Source organism: Scardinius erythrophthalmus (genome assembly GCF_964197995.2).
Source record: "Scardinius erythrophthalmus genome assembly, chromosome: 24".
Taxonomy (NCBI): Eukaryota; Metazoa; Chordata; class Actinopteri; order Cypriniformes; family Leuciscidae; genus Scardinius; species Scardinius erythrophthalmus.
In genome coordinates, this window is record NC_138244.1 from 13,001,133 (window position 1) to 13,025,603 (window position 24,471).

A 24,471-nucleotide genomic window follows, 5' to 3' on the forward strand; every position below is an offset into this window, starting at 1 on the left:
CCGCCCTCGCGCCAGTAAACAGATGTCACCGCAAGAGGGAGGGATTTCATGCTGACTTTAATATGAACAACACTAAACCTGCAGTTGATAAGGTAAAACTTCTGATTAGTCTCCCCCCCCCCCCGATGCTTTTGCCTTCTTTATAAGCCTGATACAGTGGACAGTCGGTTACTCATTTGATTACACAAAAGGCTCTTCTTTGAGCGTATGCGCTCCAGTACTTGACAGCATGCTTGACCAGAATGAAACCCATTGATCAGACACTCGGACTGACTGCTGCTTTCATGCACTGCAGCTGACAAAAACAGAGCTCGCATTCTCCAAATGAGTAACACAAGCCACATAAGTCTATCACCAGACTTCACCAAATGGTGCAGCAGCATTAGCATGTGCAATACCACATAGTTAATGTGCAATGCATGATGGGAGCTCTGATTACTCGTTACGAGAACATTTGAGGGCATATTGCTGGTCTTAATGTACATTCACAGTAATTCACATATCTGTGATTCAGAAAGCACTCTGTGCCGAATTAAATGCAGTTTCCTTTGTTTCACAGCATTGAGTTCCTCGCATACAATTTACCTCTGCTATATGCGCTTATATAAGGCTACGTTTTATATAAAAAGTTAATTAATTTTCAGAATCATGCTCTACGGAGAGCAGTTTAAATGGACCTACCTACTTTTTCACCCTGTCAGGTCTTAAGACAAATTCATTTGAAGAAATGATGAGACTTTTTGGCTTTAAGTCAGAAATACAGTTGCTGACTGATGTTCTCTGTGATGCGTGTCGTTGAAGGACCAGAGCGTGAAGAATGATGCGATCAGCAGGATGGCGGCCATGTCTTCAGCGCAGATCGTCTCGGCCACAGCCATCCACAGCCGGCTGGGGCTCGCGGGACTCCCACGGGCCACCTTACCTGGGTCCACAGGGGTAAGAGATGCCCCAGCACACTTTAAAGCAATTAGTGTCCATTTAAAGGACGAGCAAAAGAATATATCCATGCATATCGTTTCACTCTAGTGATTGAGTGTTACTTTTGCTCCCTTTCTAGATTTGGCAGGTGCCAACAGGACAGCCTGGTTCCTCACAAGAGTAAGTATATAGAACTTAAACTAATTCAGTTACACATGGCTGAATTCATACCTAGTAAAATAATGTATTATGAACTAATAAACAACAAAATGACACCTTGTAATAATGAGCTCTCTTGTTCCTCAGTATAAAGCCGTTCTCACAGCAGAATTACCCCATCCAGACGGCCACAGCTATTGCAGGTTTGTACATCCACCATTGACAGACATTTAGTTGACATGCCTACTTAGATTTTGTATATTTTCAATAAGGATCAATCTGGTTCTTATATTTGATTTGATGAGCCATTCAAAGCAGCTTTATTACTTTGTGCACGTTTTTATTAATTGATTGTTTATTACATGAATCATTTTATTAATTTATAATATAAATGTGTTTCATAATATATATATATATATATATATATATATATATATATATATATATATATATATATATAGTTTTGTAATATAATATTATATGAGAATATAAGAAGTATAACAAGTATATTACTTGGTGGGAGAATTGTATTATTAATTTATAATATAATTTAGTTTATATAATAGAAATAAAATACATATTTATAATATGATATGATAATTACATTACTTGGTTGAAGACTTGTTTATTATTAAAATTTTAGTAATATTATTAATGTGTAATATAATTTATTTTCTATGTAATATTAATAAATAAAAAAGTATATTTACACTATTATATATTTAGTTTTAATTGTAATATAATATGTAAACATATAAATTATATGTATACTATCATAGTAAAACAATGTAATTAACTTATTTAGTGTAAGAAGATTTATTAATTAAAATAAATCCTGTATATTTATTATAGTTAAATCACTCTTAAAGGGACAGTTCACCCAAAAATGAAAATTCTGTCTTTTTTTTTACTCAAGCATTTACTCATTTAGTCATCTCAAGTTTTTCCAAACCTGTATGAACCTGCTGAACAGAGAAGAAGATATTTTGAGGAATATAGGAAAACCAAACAGTTGATGGGCCACATAGTAGGACAAAAAAAGTTTAGTTAATGACATTCTTCAAAATATCTTCTTTTGGTTTTGAACAACTTGAGGGTGAGTAAATGATGACAGATTTTTCATTTTTGGGTGAACTGTCCCTTTAACGGCTCTGGTCTTATTTCTTTAATCCATCACTGATGTGTGTGTGTGTGTGTAGCTTACGAGTCCCCCACAGCCCTCACAGCTGCAATGCCGGTGTGGCACGGGCGCTCTATCGGCACCTCTAAACTGCGGCTGGTGGAGTTCTCCTCCTTCCTGGAGCATCAGCGGGACCCAGATTCAGTGAGTCAGCACACACACACAGAACTACTGCAGAAGAGCAGCCTTGACCTGCTTTACCAGCCTCAAATATACTGCTGCTTTACTCATTTAACATGTAGAGATCAACATCACACAACAAACACCATTAAATGATGACTTGTGTAGCTCTGCAATTTATATAATGTAATAATAATAATAATAATAATTCTGCTGAATATATATATATATATATATATATATATATATATATATTCAGCAGAATTATTATAAAAGGATGATTGTGGTTTATAGCTGAAAAAAAAATGGAATCAGTATTTTTATTTCTTGGAGGTGTAACTAGTTGTTGAATACACATGCTCAAAAGCAGATGAGTAATATGTGAAATTAATCTATTTATTTTGATTAAAGATACATTTACCATAAATGCAATGATGGATTTTAGTAGTATTGCATTATTTTACTAGCATATCCTTGGTGTTGGTGATAATATAATATAATATAATATAATATAATATAATATAATATAATATAATATAATATAATATAATATAATATAATATAATATAATATAATATAATATAATATAATAATATTTACTTTCATATTTAATATAATGTAATATTTACTATATATTTAATTATTATAAATTTCTTACTTTAGAAATGTTGCATTATGCGTTTGAGCGAATATCATAATATAATTATAATATACTATAATAGTTATAATATAATATACTATAATAGTTATAATATAATATATGAGAATATAAATACAGTAGTACATTACTTAGTGGTAGAATTGTTTGTCAAATTGATATTATTAATATTATTAAATCATAATATATTTGTTTAATAATATAAGAATTACGTAACTTGGTGAAAGTATTGAGTTTGCATTTAGCCTTGGATCAGCAAGCTTGTGCGATGCTTTAAAGAAATGTAAATTTGGGTCTTATTAGAGATGGTCATGATGACCAAGGTCACATCCCGCATTTTTCCTGATCCAATGATAATGATGGAAAACTACAGAAGTCATTTTCAGCTCAAATAAAACCAAAACACATCTTTTCTGGTGCGCTAAAAGAACTGAGCCTGCTTATGATCTAGTAGTCCTCCAAAAGTGTCTTTAGATCAGCTGACCGATGCTGAATGTCCTATTTACGTGCTGATCTAGACAATGAAGACAAAACAGAATGTTTCGATTAAAAGCGAGACCTGGGAAGAACTTCTCGTGACCTGCAGGTTATCAAAATGCCTCGTGTCCGTGTTAAAGCAGACCTGTGTTATCTATCATGTTGGCAGGATCTGTATGAAATGCTTGTCCCTCTGGTCTGGCGTGACAGCGGCTATTAATCAAGCGTTATACGCAGAACCAGTCGTGTTCTCAATACAGTCGTCCAGCCACACAAACATTCAGCAGAACCTGAAACCGCTTCACAAATGCAATCTGAAATGCTTCCTTACTGACACAAACAACATTTGGGAATAGTTCATTAAAAACTCATTGAAAGCTCTTTCAATCTTGTCGCTTCGACAACAAACATCTCACAAAAAACGTGTGTTAGTGTATATGTTGCAGTGATCTGATTTCCAACTCTTTGTGCAGTACAACAAGCACCTGTTTGTGCACATCGGCCAGACGAGTTACTCGTACAACGATGCGCTTCTGGAGACAGTGGACATACGTCAAATCTACGACAAATTCCCTGAGAAGAAGGGTGGGCTGAAGGAGCTGTTTGGGAAAGGACCTCAGAACGCCTTCTTCCTGGTCAAGTTCTGGGTGAGTCAATCTGAGCGGTCGGGCCGCGGCGTAGCTGTTAGCGCATGTGCTGCTCATGCTAACAATACAAATTCAGTTCAAATCCTTTTCCAAACCCAATTTCTTATTTTTTCCACATCATTTTATGTGCTACTTCACTTCTCAATCCAATAAAAATGTCCAGAAACACCTGTAATAGTGAGACAATCCTTAAAAAAAAAAAAAAAATCATTTTCTATAATTTAAACAATGGTGTTATAGATGCTGTTGCATTATAGTGATTAATATATAGTGAATATATATATATATATATTAGGGCTGGGAAATGATTAATCGCGATTAATCGCATCCAAAATAAAAGTTTGTGTTCACATAATATTTGTGTGTGTACTGTGCATAATTATTTTGTATATATATTAATACACACACATGCATGTATATATTTAAGAAATATTTGCTTAAATATACTGTATATATATTATATATAATTTGTATTATAAATAAATATAAATATTTTATATATAATTAACAAATTTTTCTTAAATATTTACTTGCAATTATGCACAGTACACACACAAATATTATGTGAACACAAACTTTTATTTTGGATGCGATTAATCGCGATTAATCATTTCCCAGCCCTAATATATATATATATATATATATATATATATATATATATATATATAGATAGTGAATATATTTATGAATAAATGTGAAAAAAAAAGTAAATAATTATTATAATCATAATTAGTTTCAGCATTTTTGTGCACATTTTATTTTCACTTTTGGCTGTAATGTAAATAATTTTAGCATATTAAAAGATATTGTCAATATAAAAACTTTTAATAATAATAAATTTAATAATAATAAATAATAATTTTTGCATTATGGCTTTTTATAGTTTAAGATCTGGGATAAGGGTAGTTCTTATAATAAATCCTAATTCAGTTAATTTCACTTTTTTGCCCTTTTTAACAAAAAAATAACAAATTCTAAAATTAACTTTTAAACATCTTGAAAAAATGATTTATATTTACATGTTAATTTTAGAATTTGTTAATTTTTTGTTATATAAAACATATTAATTTAAAATTGCCCACTCAAAGTATTTATTTATTATTCAAATTAGGTTTTTATATTGACAATGATATATTTTAATACAAAAAAGAATTATATTAACAAAGTGAAATTAACTGAATTATGATTTATTATAAGAACTACCCTTATCCCAGATCTTAAACTATAAAAAGCCATCATGAAAAAATGATTTATTATGGCTTTTTATAGTTTAAGAATGAATGAAATTCTAGCCCTGGGTAAGAGTAATTCTTATAATAATTTATTGAATAACTAATAAATACTTTGAGTATGGGCAGTTTTAGGTGAATAAGTTTTATATAACAAAAATGTAACTTTAGTTCTAAAATAAACATTAAACATGATTTATATATATATATATATATATATATATATATATATATATATATATATATATATATATATATATATATATATATATATATATATATATATATATATATATATATAATAGTTTAAGAATGAATTAAAGTGTGGGTCAGTTATTTTCACGTTCGGCTCTTTTTTAATATAAATAATTGTCATATTGAAAGCTATCATTGTCAATATAAAACTTACAATTTTTAAGTAGTAAATACTAAATACAAAGTTAATTTGTAGTTTTGTTAATTAACTTCTTCAAGTGTTTCTTCTTTATTTTAGCTTTATTTAAAAAAAAATAATCCTTTTCATATTACAAAATTTTAACCATAAACTAATTATTTATCCTTTTTTTACATTTTGAACTTTAAATCCTAAAATAAACTTAAAACAATTTATGTTTTATGCTAGCTTTTTTTAGTTTGGTCTGGGATCAAATGTAAAACAATAAAATCAGACATTAAAAATAAACTCATGCGACATAAAGCACCCACAGTTAAAGAATCCACCATACATCAGCATTATATGAGCCGTTGAGAAAGCACCAGTGCCCTGCGTGCGTCTGAATGGAGGCAGCTGAATTGGTTCAACACGTTGGCGTTTGATTAAAGTGCTGTGTTAAAGCCAGCAGTGGTGTGTTTAATCCCTGTGAAACAGCGCTCTGTCCTTTAATACTGCTGATGCTGGGTTTGATAGGGAGCCTTTATTTGAACACCTGCCGCTCTGAGCGACAGGTGCAAGCGCATGACGGCCTCATCCTGGACAGACTGAAGGTTAACGCTTATTACACTCTTACATCGCATACTAGTTTTCGGATGGTGGTCAAACGTGCCTGGTTTATCTCTTACTAATGGGTGTTTTTAGGACAACAGCAGCTGAAATGAATAGAGTGTTCTTATTGTGTTTGATGTCTACACAGTTGTGGCATGTTTTATAACCTTGAAATCTCTGAGACTGTACAAAAGATTTTTTTTTTTTATTATGTTCTTTCAACGGCATTTGATACACTCGTCGTTTTAATATAGATTTGCAGAAGTTTCATTAACTGTAAATAAGACTCAGTGATTCTAGGTGTCTGTGGCCTTGGTAAACTTCACAGAAGGCTCTATTCACAGTTTAAAGCAGCCAAAGAGTTTACTGTTGACATAAAGCACCTTTTATTTTTTTAGCGTCTGACGAATTACTCATTTATTTGCTCAACTGTATGCAAACCCTGCGGTCGAAGTGGCTTTTGTCAGTGTTTTCTCTCCGTCCGTCACTGAGCTGTTATCTGGTGCGTCCGCAGGCCGACCTGAACTGCAACATCCAGGAGGATTCTGGGGCTTTCTACGGCGTGACCAGTCAGTACGAGAGCTCAGAGAACATGACCATTACCTGCTCCACAAAGGTCTGCTCCTTCGGGAAACAAGTGGTGGAGAAAGTTGAGGTGAGTGCTAATGAATATTAAATGAATATGATAAATAAAAGAGTAAAAAGATGTTTGTAAATATCAAAACATATCCTATCAAAAGTAAACTCAAAATGTTATATATATATATATATATATATATATATATATATATATATATATATATATATGTGTGTGTGTGTCTGTGTGTGTGTGTGTGTGTGTGTGTGTGTGTGTGTGTGTGTGTGTGTGTGTGTGTGTTTTGTTTATTTCACTTGTTTTTGGTCATATATTATTTTTTTATATGTTTAACTATCATTTTATATTTGGCCTTTTTATATACACAATTAAAATTTTTTAAGTTCAGTTAATAAATATTAAATTTTATTTGTAATCTTGTAATATTTAAAATTGTATATACATGTAAAATGTATGTATATATTTAATTTTATAATATGTATTTTTATATACAATTATAATATGAATTTTATTTGTATTTCAGTTAATATTTCATTTTATTTGTAATATTGACATTTTTTAAATCGTGTAAAATATTATATATTATATGTATTTTTATAAACAAATAATATATATATATATATTGTTTGTATATAATATTATATATATATATATACAATTTAAAGTTAAGTTAATATTACATTTTATATGTAATGTTTAATATAAACATGTAAAATTGTATATGTATATACAATTATAGCATGAATTATATTTGTTTGTTTTCTTTACTTTTTTAAAGTTCAGTTAAATAAATTTTAATTTGTAAAATTTAAATATTTGAAATCATATGTGTAATATATATATATATGTGTGTGTGTAAAATGTTATATGTATTTTTATATACAAATAATACATATATATACATATATTGTTTGTATATAATATTGTATGTATATATATATGTATATATATATATATACAATTTAAAGTTAAGTTAATATTAAATTTTATATGTAATATTTCATATAAACATGTCAAATTGTATATGTATTATAGTGTTTTATATACAATTATAGCATGAATTATATTTGTTTGTTTTCTTTACTTTTTTTAAAGTTCAGTTAAATAAAATTTTATTTTGTCAAATTGAAATATTTAAAATCATATGTGTAAAAAATAAAATAAAAAATGATATATATATATATATATATATATAAAAAGTGTATGAATTCATTTAATTAATTCATTTAAATATCTTATTTGTTTATCTGTTCTGGTAGACGGAGTATGCTCGGTTTGAGAACGGACGTTTTGTGTACAAGATCAGCCGGTCTCCCATGTGTGAATACATGATCAACTTCATCCATAAGCTCAAGCACCTGCCTGAGAAGTACATGATGAACAGCGTACTAGAAAACTTCACCATCCTGTTGGTATGTCCTACAATTCCCATGTTCATTCCGTTATCTAAATCCACATGTGTATGTATAGTCAGCGTCAAATGGCGATTTCTAAAAGCTGGTTTCTTTCTCGCGCTGTTCCTGCAGGTGGTGACGAACAGAGACACTCAAGAGACCCTACTGTGCATGGCCTGCGTGTTCGAGGTCTCAAACAGCGAGCACGGCGCTCAGCATCACATCTACAGACTGGTCAAAGACTGAGGCTCCCGACTCAACCCAGTCAGTCGGTCAGCGACACACTGCTCACAGACAGAACAGTGGAGACTTTATATTCACTGAGGCTTTTAGGCTACACGGCTGGCGTCCGCCAAGAGCGGCAGAGCCTGACGGACTAAGAAAAGCCTTTGAATGACTCACAACCTCATTTTAAGTGGCTGTGCCTCTCTCAGTCCCACCCCAGAAGGCTTTTTGTCACGTTTTTGGGTGAGGTCTGGAATGAATAATTACATTATAATTTGTTCATCACTCGTGTTTCGGTGTTTATTTTTCGTGGGTGAAACGGTACAGTTTTGTTATTTTTGTCTGGATGTCTGTTTAACTCGGTTGATGTTTTAAACCACAACGTGTTTTGAAAGAACGTTGCTTATATAAAGTTGTATTGTCATAGTACATGGAAGCTTTTTTCTGTTGTTCAGCCTTTTATTCTCACATTTCAAAGGCTTAATTCGCCCCTGGTATTTGTTTTTGCTTTGTTTTTTTTTCACATTGAGTGGATTTAACTTTAATGAAAGAGCATAAAAAGGGTACTGTATTATTTATGTGGAACTACCTGCCTTACACTGCACATGGGCTGTTCCAGTACTAAAACACTAAGAAACAAATCGTTTTCTTCATAGAAACTTTAAAAAATAACACAGGCAAAGTTTTGTTTTTTTGTGAATTTGCATTTAAAACTGAAGTATGTAACAGAAAAGGTTCTTGGGTTAACTTTAAACTTTAACCTTTTTATTTTAAGCGACCCGTCTAGTTCTACGCAACAACACTGACTCGACCAATGGCGTGATTTGGGGGCGGGGCTATCATTTTTTTATTTTTTTAAAATTCCGTTAGGAGGCGCTGTTGGGGCAAAGAAATAAATTACATACTTCAGATTTAAGAAACTAGCACGTTATTTCTTCCCATATCAGAATAGGCTACACAATAAAGGAAACTTACATAGCAAAATCACCAAAGCATATTGTGCCTTAGTGTTTATCATCACAGACTTTGTCTATTTGTGAGTAAAAGTATATAACCTCACTTGATGTTTGTATTTTGTCCCACAAAAAAAATGTTCTGCCACATTTTTTTTTTTGTCAAGCCTAAGTCTAAGTAGGTCACATTTCTCTCTTGTACACCAAATAAACATTCTGTCACTTCTGCTCATGCCAAGTGAAAGCTACAGGTGTTGAAAGTGCCTTTTGTTTTTTGTTTTTTCCAGCTCAGAAAATGGTACACGCCAAAAAAAAAAAAGGTCAGATTTGGATACTATCACCATAATGCCTTTGACATTTTTAAAAAGCTGGGAAAAATAATGAATTAATCGATGGAAATGTATTTTTAATTTCAATATGAATCAAATGATACGTCAGAAATTCATTTTCCACCCTGTAAAGAAAGCAGTTGATTGTGGTGTCATGTATATAGGGAAAGAGATTTCATGTACATCAAATGACATGTTAGTTACAACGACAACCAGACCGACGATGAGTGACAGTCCAGTGCTTACAGAGCCGTCTTTGTTTTTTTTTGGGGAATAATGACTCCTTAATCTGAATCAAAATGTTGATTTCAGTCTTATTTACCACACACGATTGTGGGTTCTGTTTTGTTTGTTTGTTTTTGTCATGTTTTACATGTTTTGCAGAGTATCTGTTAGTAAAATGAGCATTAAAACGGAACACTAATGTATTTGATGGCAGTTTGTTTTCAGTAAAGAGAGCACTGAAACGCTGAGTTTGGGTAGCTTTTTAATAGGTGGACTCTTGTCAAATAATTGTTTTCAATCGTGTATATTTTCCTTGAGGGGATGACACGAAAAGAAAATGAAAATAAACTTTTAGTGTTTGTACTGCAAACTGTTTTACTGAGCTTCTCTATTTTCTCTGTACTAAATCATTTGTAGCCAAGCGTTGACCCTTTTATGGCAAGCCATATTAACATTTAATCCTTAAAACCTACTTGTCTCTATTTTCATGCTACTAGTACTTATTTTTTAGACACTAGTATCTATTCCATTATGTACTAGTGCTTATTCATTAGCTACTAGTGCTTATAGTGCCTATTCTTTATAGTACCTTTTTAAAAGATACTAGTACCTATTAAATAGATACTAGTACTTATTCATTAGATACTAGTACTTATTCATTAGATACTAGTACTTATTTATTAGATACTAGTACCTATTTATTATATGTACTAGTAGCTAATGAATGAGTAGGCCTACTAGTATCTATTTAATAGGTACTAGTATCTAATGACTTTCACACCTTGTTTGGTCCGGACTTTCTGACTTATCAGTTTGGTCCGAATCAAAATTACAGGTGTGAAACCTCCCTCGGACCACGGTCAGGACCAAACAAACGAAATTTGGTCCGACGAAAAGAGGTAGTCTCGGTCCGGATCAAACTGAACAAAGGTTTGGTTCGTTTCCAGTGTGAAAGCATTTTCTGTATGGTTCGGACTTTCAGACCATTTACAGGAAGTTCTGGTGGTTCCCGTGTAGCCAGAAACAACTGAAGAAGAATATTTATGTGCAGTCCTGCCTTCCAGCTGATTTGAGCGCACACACACACACACACACACATTTGTCCTGCCGGCGACGATAAAATGTTCGCACAACGAGGACGTTCATTTGGCGAATTTAAACTAGCCTCGAGTATAGTAGGTGCTGCAGGGAGTAATGCCGTAATATCCATACGGTAATCTCTCTACTGTGCGACAGAGTCGCATGGTTATGACGCAATCGTTAGCCTATTTTTACAAAAACGGCTTCTACGGGGCCATAACGTAAGATACAAGGTCTTTAGAAATAAATAATGGACAAATGGAGTCTTTAAACGCCTCAGATGTAAAGTTATTCGCTGTCAAAGTGACGGCAAAATGAATGGGAGTCAATGGAATGCTAGCAGCAGGTGATGGTCTGCTAATCAATGGCGGCGCCCGGGGAAGCTTCAATTTTTTCCCGAAACATTGGCCCCCTGGTTACCCGCCGAATTGACTACACGCTGACGTCAGACGCACGTCCGTTTACAAACCAATCAATGTTAAGATGCAGCCCATATAGATAATGATGACAGGACGCAAGTACATCAAGAAAAGTTCTTTAGTGCGCTCGCATAATTGCAATGTGAAACCAAACCAAAACTAACCAAATGTATACAATGTATCAAAACATGAACTTTGGTTCGGACCTTGGTGCGGACTTTCAGGTGTGAAAGGGCCCTTAGTATAGTATTTATTGAATAAATACTAGTACTTAGTAATAGGTACTAGTATCTAAAAAATAAGTACTAGGACCTAATAAATAACTTCTAGTATCTAATAAATATGTACTAGTCACAATTGGAATACATAGTCAGAACTGAATAGTTGATATCTGAATGACAGATCCCCATAGAAGTCAATGGCAAAAAAATAAAATGAAAAATTGTTACTAGTAACAAAATAATAGTTACTAGTAACTAATGAATAAGCACTAGTATCTAATGATTAACCCTTGTGCATTGTTAGAATTTACATCCTTTCGTTATGTTTGTGGCTGAAAACAGCCACTACTTTAAACTGCTGTAAAAATGTATCAGATAAATATTTTTTTCAAAATTTTTTGCATTAATCTATTAATCAACCTCAGTCCTGCTCAAAAATATTAAATGTTTAAAAAAAATTCAGGATTTTAACTCTTTAATTGCCAAATTCGTAAATGATGTCACTGATTTGGGGGGAAAAAAACACAAAATTACTCATTTTCAATATAAAATGTGATTGTGGACTGGATTTTTTTTTACCTTTTATCACAGTCTTGGACATGTCAAAGATTAGAAACAACATTGGTTTTGATGCATTGTTAGTTTTTGTGCAGCATCAGATTTTAACTTTTTCTCCCTTATTTACTGTTCGTGGCTGTTTTTGCCCCATTGACTTCCATTATAACCACATTTTTTGATTGCAAAGCCATGACACCATATAATCATGCATTTTTGATTGTTGGTGGTTTTCCCTGTTGGGAAGAGGTCAAATTTGTAATTTTTACTGTTGATAACCGGGTGGCACCATTAACCCTTTAGATAGGCCTGTGCCAAAAAAAGCTTAGTTTCTGGCTTTTACATGGAGTTATATGGAGTATAACAGCATAATAAAGTGTGTGTGTGTTTGTGTGTGTGTGTGTGTGTGTGTGTGTGTGTGTGTGTGTGTACTCACCTCTATGCGTCTGAGAAAATCAAAATATGCACCTCAGCTCTCAGAACTGCATGGAGTAAACAAAAACAAAGTAAGTGTATTTATGCACCTGCTGCCTTTTGATGGTGAGAAATGCAGACTAAACAAAAACAAAGCAAGTGGATTTAAACGCATGCATGCAAGCCTGCTGGTCATTTGATGGTGAGAAGAGCAGCAAGCAACATGAGAAAGGGCTTGACTTGTAGTGAAGTTTTAGAGATGATTATGCAGCCTGACCCCTCCAGCGAGCTGCAGGATGTTTCGTCTTCTCCCTCTGACACCACAGACTCAGGAGAGTCAGATCCTGATTTGGATGTGGCACCCTCATCATCCTCTCTAGCTTCCACTGAAGGCGAGGAGGATTCGGAGGATCCTGGATCTGGGTGGATTGGGAGAAACGGCGAAGTGTGGTTTTCCACTAACGCGGAGACAACTCTCTTTCTTCAGCCTGCCAGAGGCGTGACTCCAGGGCCGACGCGCTATGATGTTGCTCACTTTCTCATGTTGCTTGCTGCTCTTCTCACCATCAAATGACCAGCAGGCTTGCATGCACGCGTTTAAATCCACTTGCTTTGTTTTTGTTTAGTCTGCATTTCTCACCATCAAAAGGCAGCAGATGCATAAATACACTTACTTTGTTTTTGTTTACTCCATGCAGTTCTGAGAGCTGAGGTGCATATTTTGATTTTCTCAGACGCATCAAGGTGAGTTCACACACACACACACACACACACACACACACACACACACACACACACACACACACACACACACACACACACACACACACACACACACACACACTTTATTATGCTGTTATACTCCATATAACTCCATGTAAAAGCCAGAAACTAAGCTTTTTTTGGCACAGGCCTATCTAAAGGGTTAATGGTGCCACCCGGTTATCAACAGTAAAAATTACAAATTTTACCTCTTCCCAACAGGGAAAACCACCAACAATCAAAAATGCATGATTATATGGTGTCATGGCTTTGCAATCAAAAAATGTGGTTATAATGGAAGTCAATGGGGCAAAAACAGCCACGAACAGTAAATGAGGGAGAAAAAGTTAAAATCTGATGCTGCACAAAAACTAACAATGCATCAAAACCAATGTTGTTTCTAATCTTTGACATGTCCAAGACTGTGATAAAAGGTAAAAAAAAATCCAGTCCACAATCACATTTTATATTGAAAATGAGTCATTTTGTGTGTGTTTTTTTCCCAAATCAGTGACATCATTTACAAATTTGGCAATTAAAGAGTTAAAATCCTGATTTTTTTTAAAACATTTAGTATTTTTGAGCAGGACTGAGGTTGATTAATAGATTTATGCAAAAAATTTGAAAAAAATATTTATCTGATAATTTTTTACAGCAGTTTAAAGTAGTGGCTGTTTTCAGCCACAAACATAACGAAAGGGTAGTAAATTTGCCCACAGTGAACTGTTGAGTTTTTGAAAAATTTCAAAGCATTTTCCCAAAATATGTGTCAAAATAAGATTTGTCAGCAAAAATCATTCCATTTGCTGAAACACAGAAAAAGTTATAGCCAAATTTAGACTCAAAAATACCCCATAGTGGATGAAAACATCCCCAACAGCACATAAGGGTTAAGTACTAGTGTCTTTTTAGTAGGTACTAGTATCTAATAAAAAGGAACATCTAATGAATAAGTGTACTAGTATATTTAAAAAGGTAGGCTACTAGTACCTAAAGAATAACAAATAGGCACTAGTAACTAAAGAATAAGCACTAGTAGCTAATGAATAACTACTACTTAATGGAAAAGATACTAGTATATAAAAAATAAGTACTAGTAGCATGAAAATAGATACTAGTAGGTTTTAAGGATTAAATGTTAAAACAGCTTGCCATAGTAACTGACTGTAATTGTGATGTTTCTCCCCTGATGTGAGCTAGAGGGCGCAGTATGAGTGTGTGTGTGCGTGTTTAATGGGTCGGATCAGTTCTGCTGTTCTACTCCACCCTCACTGACAGTCAGCAGGTGCACACACACACGCACACACACGCTCGCAGCCTCGCACTCTCTCAACTTTAAACTTCTCCAGCGTTCCTGCTGTTCGGATCAACAGCACTGAGACTTCATTTCGGGACAGCGCGTGCGGATTCTACACATGAAGTGACTGGATTTCTCGACATGGATCTGTGGAGATTTAACTTGAGTCGAACAGGTTTGTGAAGTAACAGCAGATTGATCTTAATTCATTTAGGAACATGGAAATTAATGTTCAGAAATAGCTCTCTCTCCTGACAGTGCTTTCGACCTCTCCTGCAAAGCTAATCATAATTTTTTTTCCGTCGCATTTCATACGGTGGGTCCATGGTCCTCACGGGAAACATCTCCAGGCGTTCACACTGGGATTATAAACTCTTGTAAATATTTTCCTCGGCTTTATGAGCGGAATAACTGATACATTGTTGGATTGATGGAGATGGTGATTCTGCGACAACCTGTTACATTACGTCCTGATTGACGACGTTACACCTGAGTCATCATGACGTAACGCGCGGGAATCGGTAAAACTATCGATCTTTAGGAGATCACATCAAACCCTTTAAAGTTTTGTCACTTAAATCAGTGCTCACGCCAGGAGTCAGTGCGCTGACAATCACTGACTCTCAGTCATGTTCAGTCAGTAGGCTAATACAGGCCAGTCAAACAACTAACATTTAACATTTAATAATGTTTAATACGTTCCATTTACAAATAGTTGTTAATAATAGTCTTACATTTCACATCACAACACAACAATCCAATAATAAAAAGTTATTACACACAATGTAAAAGAATAACTGTGAATCATCAAATAATAAAAATGTAATATTAATGTTTTGTGTCGGATGTTTATTTCCAGCTGGGTTGAGTAAAAAAGCAGGTCTTAATACTGTATATAATTTTTATTTCAGGTGCATGTTCTTCATTCTTTGCTAAACAAAACCTGAGCTGTGAGCTATTGAAAAGTTGGTGTGCAGTTTATATCAATTGTGTATAATTGTAAAACTATATAAAACTATAATTAATGTCCTAATTATTAACAGCTAAAAGCATGTAACAATACAAATTTGGAATGAAACCATTATCAGAACCAATACAAAACTGCAATGGAAACCATTAAATATGTAGCCTACAAATCATGACCAATACAAATTTGTAAGAAAACCATTACAAATCAGAACCAATACAAGCTGTAATGGAAACCATTAAAATTATGTCCAGATCAAGACCAATACAAATTTGTAAGAAAACCATTACAAACCAATAAATCCTAATGGAATATGGCCCAAAACACACTACGTAATGGACACCACTTGGTAATGGTTTTAATGGTTAACGGTTGATGGTTTGTAATGGTTTTGTAGTGGAAACCATTAGCATTTCTGTAATGGTTTATATTGTTTTTTTCAGCAGGGAAAATGTCCATTATTGTTTGTTTACACACATACACACGTTTTTCACCAGTATGAATGACATGAGGCTCTGTTTTGGTGGGCGCTAAAAAAAAATCAGGCTATGTAATGTTTATTACAACCACTATGTGGCAGTACATTGTCAATAATGACACGCTGCTACATTACCGTTTTCTTCAACTAAAATTGAATACAAATTAACTACAAATTAAAGCAACATTATTATATATTATATGAAATAATTAATTATAATAATAATAGTTGTTAATACAATAATATACTATTACACTTATAAAGATTTATGTATAGGCTATATTTTTAATTATTGTTTAAATTACTGTATATAATATATAATTTCCATATTTTATATATATATATATATATATATATATATATAGTCACAATACATTGCAATACAAAAACGCAACAATGTGTTTCGTGGACACTGACAATATGTATTGTGTATAGTTCACCCAAAAAATTTTAGTGTCAGAATTATTAAACTTCTATATAATGTTGAATATAATGTATAATAATGCAATCTGGGAATATTGGGTCCTGATAATGCCAAATGTCTTATGTTACCAGTAAAAAGTGGCCTACAATGTGACAGTGCAAGCATATTCGTCTAAAATAATTCTGTATTTACAGCTTCAGAATCATGAATATTTTTATTCTGGTGTCACCATTGGGTTACCAGCACTAGCACCAAGTCCAAGCCAATTCATTTACACCCGAATCATGAGTTCAGTATCATGATATGTTTCGATTCGTGACATGTGGGTATTGTTACACCCCTAATATATATATATATATATATATATATATATATATATATATATATATATATATATATATATATATATTATATATAGTATTGGTATTGTTACACGTAATATATATATATATATATATATATATATATTACATGTAACAATACCAATACTATATATATATATATATATATATATATAAAGAGAGAGAGAATTATTATATAGGCCTACAATATATTATTAGTATTATCAACTGTACATAATTAATAGATCTCTACAGATGTATGTCGACAGGTCTATATTAGCACAGCAGAACTGTTGATATACTAATCCTGACGGCTTATTTCACCAGGAAAGTTGTCTTTTGCCCTCTCTCTCATCTGTGGATATTCCGGCCTAAATCCGCACTGACCGATGGGACATTTGGACATCTGGTTACGCACAGTTGGATAGCCTAATACCAGTGTGGTGATTTACGTTACAGTCGCTGACCTTTTGCAGTCAAAGCATCTCCACTTCACAGGCTTAATATTATATAGGCCTGTCTACAGTATGGTCTAAATCTCATTTTATCATTTGCGTCATGAATAGACGTAGGCAACTAGAAATTTAAATAACTAGTAACACCAATAATATTAACAAAGATTATACGTTATATAATGCTTTATATATCATTTGTTGATCTGTGTTCTCAGGGGACATTTTCTTAAATGCCAGGCAAGTCATCAAATATTTATTGGGGCACGTTGTAAATGTTACAAATGTAGCCTATGTAATTTATTATAATTACAAGAGGGATTCCCAAACATTTTGGTCTGCCGAAACCCTTTGATCTAAAATATTTACTCGAAGCATCAGTTACACTTTATTTTGTAAGGTGACGTAGTTACATTTAGGCCTGTCACGATAACAAATTTTGCTGGACGATAAATTGTCCAAGAAATTATCGCGATAAACGATAATATTGTCGTACTGAGACCATTTTCATTTAATATAATTATAATGGCATAATAATGCAGGTACACCTTTTCAACGATCTATAAACTTTTATTTCTAAAGAATATTAAACATTGAAAACGGAAAACATTTTAAATATCCAAAAAAATGAACAAAACAACCAAAAACAATGAAAGCAATGGACTCTTAGTGTCTGTTAACAAAATAAATGTCTGTTAATAAAAAAAAAATGAAACAAAATTGCACTTCAAAAAATATTAAATATTAGGCTTTAGACATTATTAAATAGTGATACATTCCATAACAGGCAAAACTGACAGTTAGGACCTTTGTAAACAAATAAAAAAAGCCTCAACAAGCCATATCACCCAAATTTTGCACTGTTACTCCTGTTACTTTGTCAAGTGATTGTGTACTGTCGGGAAGACAGAGACGCACTTTATTGCGTGCATGCTACGCACTGAAAATACTTGGTTAGGATTAGGGGTGAGGAGTGCGTGCGTATTACACGCCATAAAGAGTGTATCATATGCACGCAAAAACTATTTTTGGCATATAAATGGCACGAGAAATAACATTTGTGGTATAGATATGCATTTTCATGTGATTGGGCTCGCTGTCGCAACTCACAACTAGCGTCTTCTCTCTCTCCCGGCAGTAGCCGCAAACAGTCCCGCGGCCGCCGGCGCTTTCCCATACAAAGACCATGTGACTGACAAGCGCCGCCTTCCCACACAAAGACCATGCAACTGACAACAAGAGGGTTCACTCCTCCTATACGCTAAAGAACCGAGCGAGAGTGGTCATCCAGTCTCTTTGGTAGAGAGAGAGAGACGAGGAAAACAAACAAGCATGCAAATGGAATTATCGCGGCCGGAAAAATTATCGAGCTCATTTTTTTTATCGTGCGATTAATCGACTTATCGACTATCGCGACAGGCCTAGTTACATTGCACTTATTCAATTAAGTAGCCTACTGAGCAATATTAACTAATTATGTACTTACTATAAGAACAGTAAAGTATGCATAACAACTAACCCTAAACCAAACCTTAACCGTAACTCTATAGTAAGTAGCCTAGGTTAGTAATGTGTAAATATGTCCCCTTAAAATAAAGTTTAATTTCAATAATTGAATAACACATTCAGTGGTCACGGTTCTCTGATGTTGGTTAATGACATGCAGGTAAAGTAATACAATATGTTAACTTATATATATATATATTATAGTTTATTTTAATTTCACATTTAAAGGAAAACCACGAATTACAATATATGTTTGTCAAAAGAAAGGTTTGATATTTTTGTTTAAAAAAATTATTTGTGACACATAGAGAAATGCTTTTTAAAAAAAATAGCCATATCCTGAAAAATATTCAGTGGCGTAAATGGACTAAATATGCGACAAGTAGCACCGATATTCTCAGCATGTGTTTATGATCACCTCAGTGCATTATTATCAACGATGAGTGAAGTTGGAGTATGTCATGTGATGTTGGGAGGTGCCTGAGCCCTCAGAAACACGCTGCTGTAGTTCAGAGACAAACACAACTCTCAGTTCACAGTGACGAGCGCGCGGGACGAGTCATCTCTCCAGTTGATCAAGTTTTCACCCCGTCTAACATTATATGAATGTGAAAGTGCCTCAATGTGAATCATCATGGAACAAGAGGAGAGCAAAATCTCGGTGTGGGTATGCCGGGAGGAGAAGCTGGTGTCCGGACTGTCCAGACGCACCACCTGCGCGGACGTGGTAAAAGTGTTGCTGGAGGACCAGACCATACAGCAAGGCGCGATGCTCAGCGGCACGCCACAGTCTTACTGCATCGTGGAGAAATGGAGGGGGTTTGAGCGGATTCTGCCGAATAAAACGAAAATCCTTCGGCTGTGGGGCGCTTGGGGAGACGAGCAGGAAAACGTGCGCTTCGTCCTGGTCAGAAGCGATGCGTCGCTGCCCAACAGCGGACCGAGGAGCGCCGAGGCTCGGGTCGTGCTCAGCAAAGACAGTCCCTGCACCGCAAAAGCCACCACGCCATTTTCACAGGAAAAACAGCGGAGGATTGTGCGAAAGGCTTTTAGAAAGTTGGATAAAATTAATAAAAAGAAAGAAGAGGTTTCCAAAGACAAATCTGCGGAGAAAATGGAAACGCTCGTTCATCTTATCATCTCGCAGGATCACACAATTCGACAGCAGGTACAGCGAATAAAAGAGCTGGACAGTGAAATCGAGAGGTATGAATCAAAAGTTCACTTTGACAGAATGAAAATACACGGCGCAAACTATGTGCAAGACACGTATTTGCTCGACCAGGGCTTGGATACGGAATCCAGCGCGCATCCGGACGCGTCCTTTGCGCAGTTTGAGGAATACGCGTCACGCTGCGACCAAGTCATTCAACTTCAGGAGGAACTAACCGAGAGGGAGGCTCTGATGGAGATACTTACAGGTGAAATACAAGAAGAACTCAACCAAAGGTGGATGAGACGGCGGCAGGAGGAGCTCTCTAATAAAGACGCGGATAGCGCTGGGGAAGAAACGGCTCTCAGGGTGACTTCTGTCCCTGAGGAACCGGTCTCAGTTGCTCCGGACCTCCTAACAGACAATGAACTCCAATTAGAGGAGGAGAGGATCAAAACACAGCTGGATACGAGTTTATACATCGGGTTGCGCTTGAACACTGATCTGGAGACGGTGAAGAGCGACTTGGATATGAGTGAGGAGCTTTTGGGCGCGAAGGAACAGGAGTTGAGGGAATTACTTGAAAAGGTTCACAGATTAGACGAGCTGGAAGGGAAACAGGCTGATGACAGCAAAGATGAGGGGAAAACGGAACAACTGCCTTCCGTAGACAATGTATGGGTAGAGCAGGCGAGGGGACTGTCAAAGACATGCGGCAATGATGATGATTCGGACACCGGACTGAGTTCAATGCACAGCCAAGACTCGGATAACACACCTGTTTGCGAGTCACTTGTGTGACAGTTGAAGTCGTAATGGGCCCAGAATCATTCAATACGACGCGAACTCAGGGAATATTTCGCCTCTCTAGATTTCTGTAATATTCTCTCTTTATAAGAGAGGAATGCATGTAAATTATACCAGTGTAGTGTTATGGTCGCCTCACTCTCTAATTGCCTCACTTGTACAAATGGAGAATCGCTTATAAGGTGCAGCTTATCAAATTATAACTAATTAACCAATGCATAGACAGAGATGTCCACTGTGTGCTGACTAATGTTATAATACCAACACTATGTTATGTAGCCTTGTGTTTAAATGTTAGAATTAGATTTTTGTGGTTTAGTGCATGTTGCTTCGCTCTTTCTAAATATAAATATAAAATTGACAGTGTTTCCTTTCTGGGAAAATATTGATGACTCTGATGGAATGATGGATTTTTGTCCAATCAAATGCTCTTTATAATGAGATTGACTAGCGATAATGAGAATGAGAACTTCATAGTTTTTTTTTAGCTGGGATGTAACTGAAATCTGTTGGCTATTTAAAAATAAAAGGGATGCGCCTTTTGATATGGCCCACCTACACTTCCTGTTTCAACAGGAAATGTTATCACAGGAAAGAAACTTATGTCAAACCCATGAACCATGATTTGCTAGTCAGATTGAAGGTGGTGTTAGGGGGCGGGGCATTCTCCTTTTAGAGAGCATCTGATTGGACAAAAATAAGTGTAGTGCAGGATGAGTCATCAATTTGCTTTGGTCATTTTTACTAGAAGAGTAACATTGCAAATTTTGTCAACGCTTAGCATGTACAACTTCTCAAAGTTAACGCACATCGACTAAAAACCACAAAACTCTAATTTTTATTTAACAGAGTCTTTAAATGTCTACGGAATTATTTATTGTACAACGTTTAGGCAGATAAAATAGTGCGAGCCACTTCCATCTTCGCCAGGTGACTAATTAGAATGATTCACTTAGAGCTTTTACACAAGGAATCAATTTGCATAACTAGAAAACATTCAGACCTGTGGGAACTAAAGTTGTGGGAAGTTCTGATGCGTGAATCACGGTTTGCTTACAGTTAAGAGATGAACTGAAGCATTTTCAAAACGAGACTGTTTTAATTAAACTAAATGTACAGTCCTGGAACTTGCAGTTAAGTCATTTCTTCTTAATCTTTTTCTTTATACCCATTCATTTTCTTGTCACAAGGGACCTTTCAGCATCAAATGCATTTTGTGGTTGACCAATTTCACCCAATGCATTTGCAAAATTATCAAGTAGAATGCCTAAATGTTTTATGAATGCTGTTGCAGCATTTCATCTCATTATGTGGATGCTTACAAAGTCATTTATGAATTATATCCACATCTGAATTAGAATTATGCCAAAATCAAACTCTAAACTTTCTTGCTGCTGTAGTACCAAATGCATTATGAAGCATAAAGTCATAAAAACATGCCACAAACTGTACACTCGGCTCCGGCATGACCTCAGCACAGTAATCAACACAAAGTTCCTTAAGGTTGGGCAGGGCATCCATCCAACCAACCCTCAATGCAGAAGTGTCACCGAGTTCAAGGATTCGGTGGTGTATGAAAAGGATTTAAGAGTTAAGCCTTAAATGTGATGTTTAAAAACAGAGGAAGAAAGGGGATAGAGCCACCCTCCCACTTCATTCTCAATTACCCTAGTTTTGAAACAGATGAATTATGGTATTTGGAAAAGCCCTAGGTCAGCACCCTCCAAATTTGCAGCTAAAACAGGCGATTGTGTAAAACAGTGTTTTTATGTTCCATCTCTTCAAGTTATCATATAAACAACATCCAATTAAAGTTAAACCCCCGGGTTTCACAGAAAGCTTAAGCCTAGCCCCAGACTAAAATGCATGTTTGAACTGAAAGCAACTGTGTTTTGTCTCAAGATGCACGCCAGTAATGTTTTGTTTCTAAGGCAAATTCATAAAAGCTACTTTAATGTCCTAATTGAACTAAGATCTAAGCCCTGTCTGTGAAACCGGGCCAAAGAGTACTGAAATGCTTATACTTAGTATACTTATTACGCACTACGCAACTAACTCTAAAAAAGGAGCCATTTATTTGTCAATTAATAATTAGGCATTTCATTTCCCATCAAAATGAAGCAAATCCATCGGAAGTCATTGAAAAAAGGGGAAAATTCTGGGTCTGGTTTCCTGTTGGCGACTGTGATTAAAGTCGAAGAGGAGGAGGAGGGGACAGATGAAAAAGCGCCATTAATCTGGATTGGATTGAACCATTTTGAATAAACAAGAGCTCTGACGGGTTTGGAAAAGATTCAAGAACAGCTGGACGAGCGGAGATGCACAGCGTACCAATGTGGGACAAACACCCGTGTTGATTTAGGAGGCATGCTGAGAGGGCGAAAATGACATTCAACAAAACCTTTAGGATTATCCATGGGATCCAAGAACTGCTGTATTGTAAAAACATAGATCTAATGTTTGCTATTATTTATTGTCCTCTTTATCTGTCAGAAATAAAAGGAGTTTATTTTGCAAGGGCACATTCAATAACCGCATGTCATTCATTACAGAAAGTGATGCGTAAATGATTGACACATGAAAAAAAAATACCTCAAAGGCAAAAAGTGTGTCAGTTTTGTACTTGACATCAAAGTTAATGCATGGAATAAACTGCAATTGTTGTCTTAGATTAAGCTTAGATTACAACTGTGAAACGGACTAATTTGAACCGCTTAGGCTAGATTAAGCAGCCATTGTTAGAAGCATGTAGCATTTAGCATAAAGAAAACAGGCTATGCAGCTTTTATCATTAGGAATGATAATACATTTTTTTCCTGTTAAGACACTGTAGGTTACCAAAGCAACCACTACAAACAACATCAACAAAACACCACTTTATTTTTCTTTACATTTCTTTTAGACACCCATCTCTGCAACAAAAACTATAGGGTACAACGGGGCTAAAGGCACACCTTAAGAAAAATTTGCTTTATTGCAGAAAAAACAACAACATATGTTTGATGTTTCATTGATGGAGCAACAGATTTTGTGTAAAAATAAATGATGAAAGTGGAGAATGGACGGTGTATAAAAATGTCTAAGTTAATACTTGTTAGAAACAAACACTTTAGCAATGTTTGTAATTTCCGTTTATTTTTTATTTTTGTTCAATACTGTCATTAAAATGTTAATATATAAATATATTTGAAGAGTTCAGATGCAAAAGGCTCTAAGTGCCATCTGAAATTGTCTTCTAGAATGATCATTTTTACGAAGCTCGTATATTTAAGTTCAGTAATTTCACTTAAATGGCAATGAAAATGACCTATTAATTGCCATTTAAGTGAAATTACTGAACTTAAAGAAACATGCTTGATAAAAATGATCATTCTAGAAGAAAATTTCAGATGGCACTTGGAGCCTTTTGCATCTGAACTCTTCATTTTTAAAAATACAGAAACCAAAAAAGTAAATATTCTGAAAGGAAGAAGAATTTAAGGAGATCCCATAATAATTTAATAA

The 24,471-nt window shown here is 34.7% G+C and overlaps 2 protein-coding genes across 3 annotated transcripts in view; both read left to right on the plus strand.

The window, feature by feature from the left end:
- Positions 1–10,458, plus strand: part of tead1a (TEA domain family member 1a) — a 42,521-nt gene extending 32,063 nt beyond the window's left edge. For both annotated transcript variants that reach the window (XM_081356869.1, XM_081356868.1), the window contains 8 exons: positions 802–936; positions 1,058–1,098; positions 1,225–1,280; positions 2,277–2,401; positions 3,986–4,159; positions 6,885–7,025; positions 8,225–8,377; positions 8,492–10,458. In XM_081356869.1, coding sequence (XP_081212995.1) covers positions 802–936; positions 1,058–1,098; positions 1,225–1,280; positions 2,277–2,401; positions 3,986–4,159; positions 6,885–7,025; positions 8,225–8,377; positions 8,492–8,605 — 939 coding nt within the window. In that variant the 3' untranslated portion in view covers positions 8,606–10,458. The remainder of the gene's footprint in view (positions 1–801; positions 937–1,057; positions 1,099–1,224; positions 1,281–2,276; positions 2,402–3,985; positions 4,160–6,884; positions 7,026–8,224; positions 8,378–8,491) is intronic.
- Positions 10,459–19,542: 9,084 nt separating this feature from the next.
- Positions 19,543–24,023, plus strand: rassf10a (Ras association domain family member 10a). The gene has a single exon (XM_081356731.1). It carries the CDS (start codon positions 19,642–19,644, stop codon positions 20,959–20,961), a length of 1,320 nt encoding a protein of 439 aa, XP_081212857.1. The 5' UTR covers positions 19,543–19,641; the 3' UTR covers positions 20,962–24,023.
- The last annotated feature ends 448 nt before the right edge of the window (positions 24,024–24,471 follow it).

Coding starts and splice junctions, on each gene's coding strand:
- rassf10a (XM_081356731.1), top strand. CDS start 19,642: ATGGAACAAGAGGAGAGCAAAATCTCGGTGTGGGTATGCCGGGAGGAG.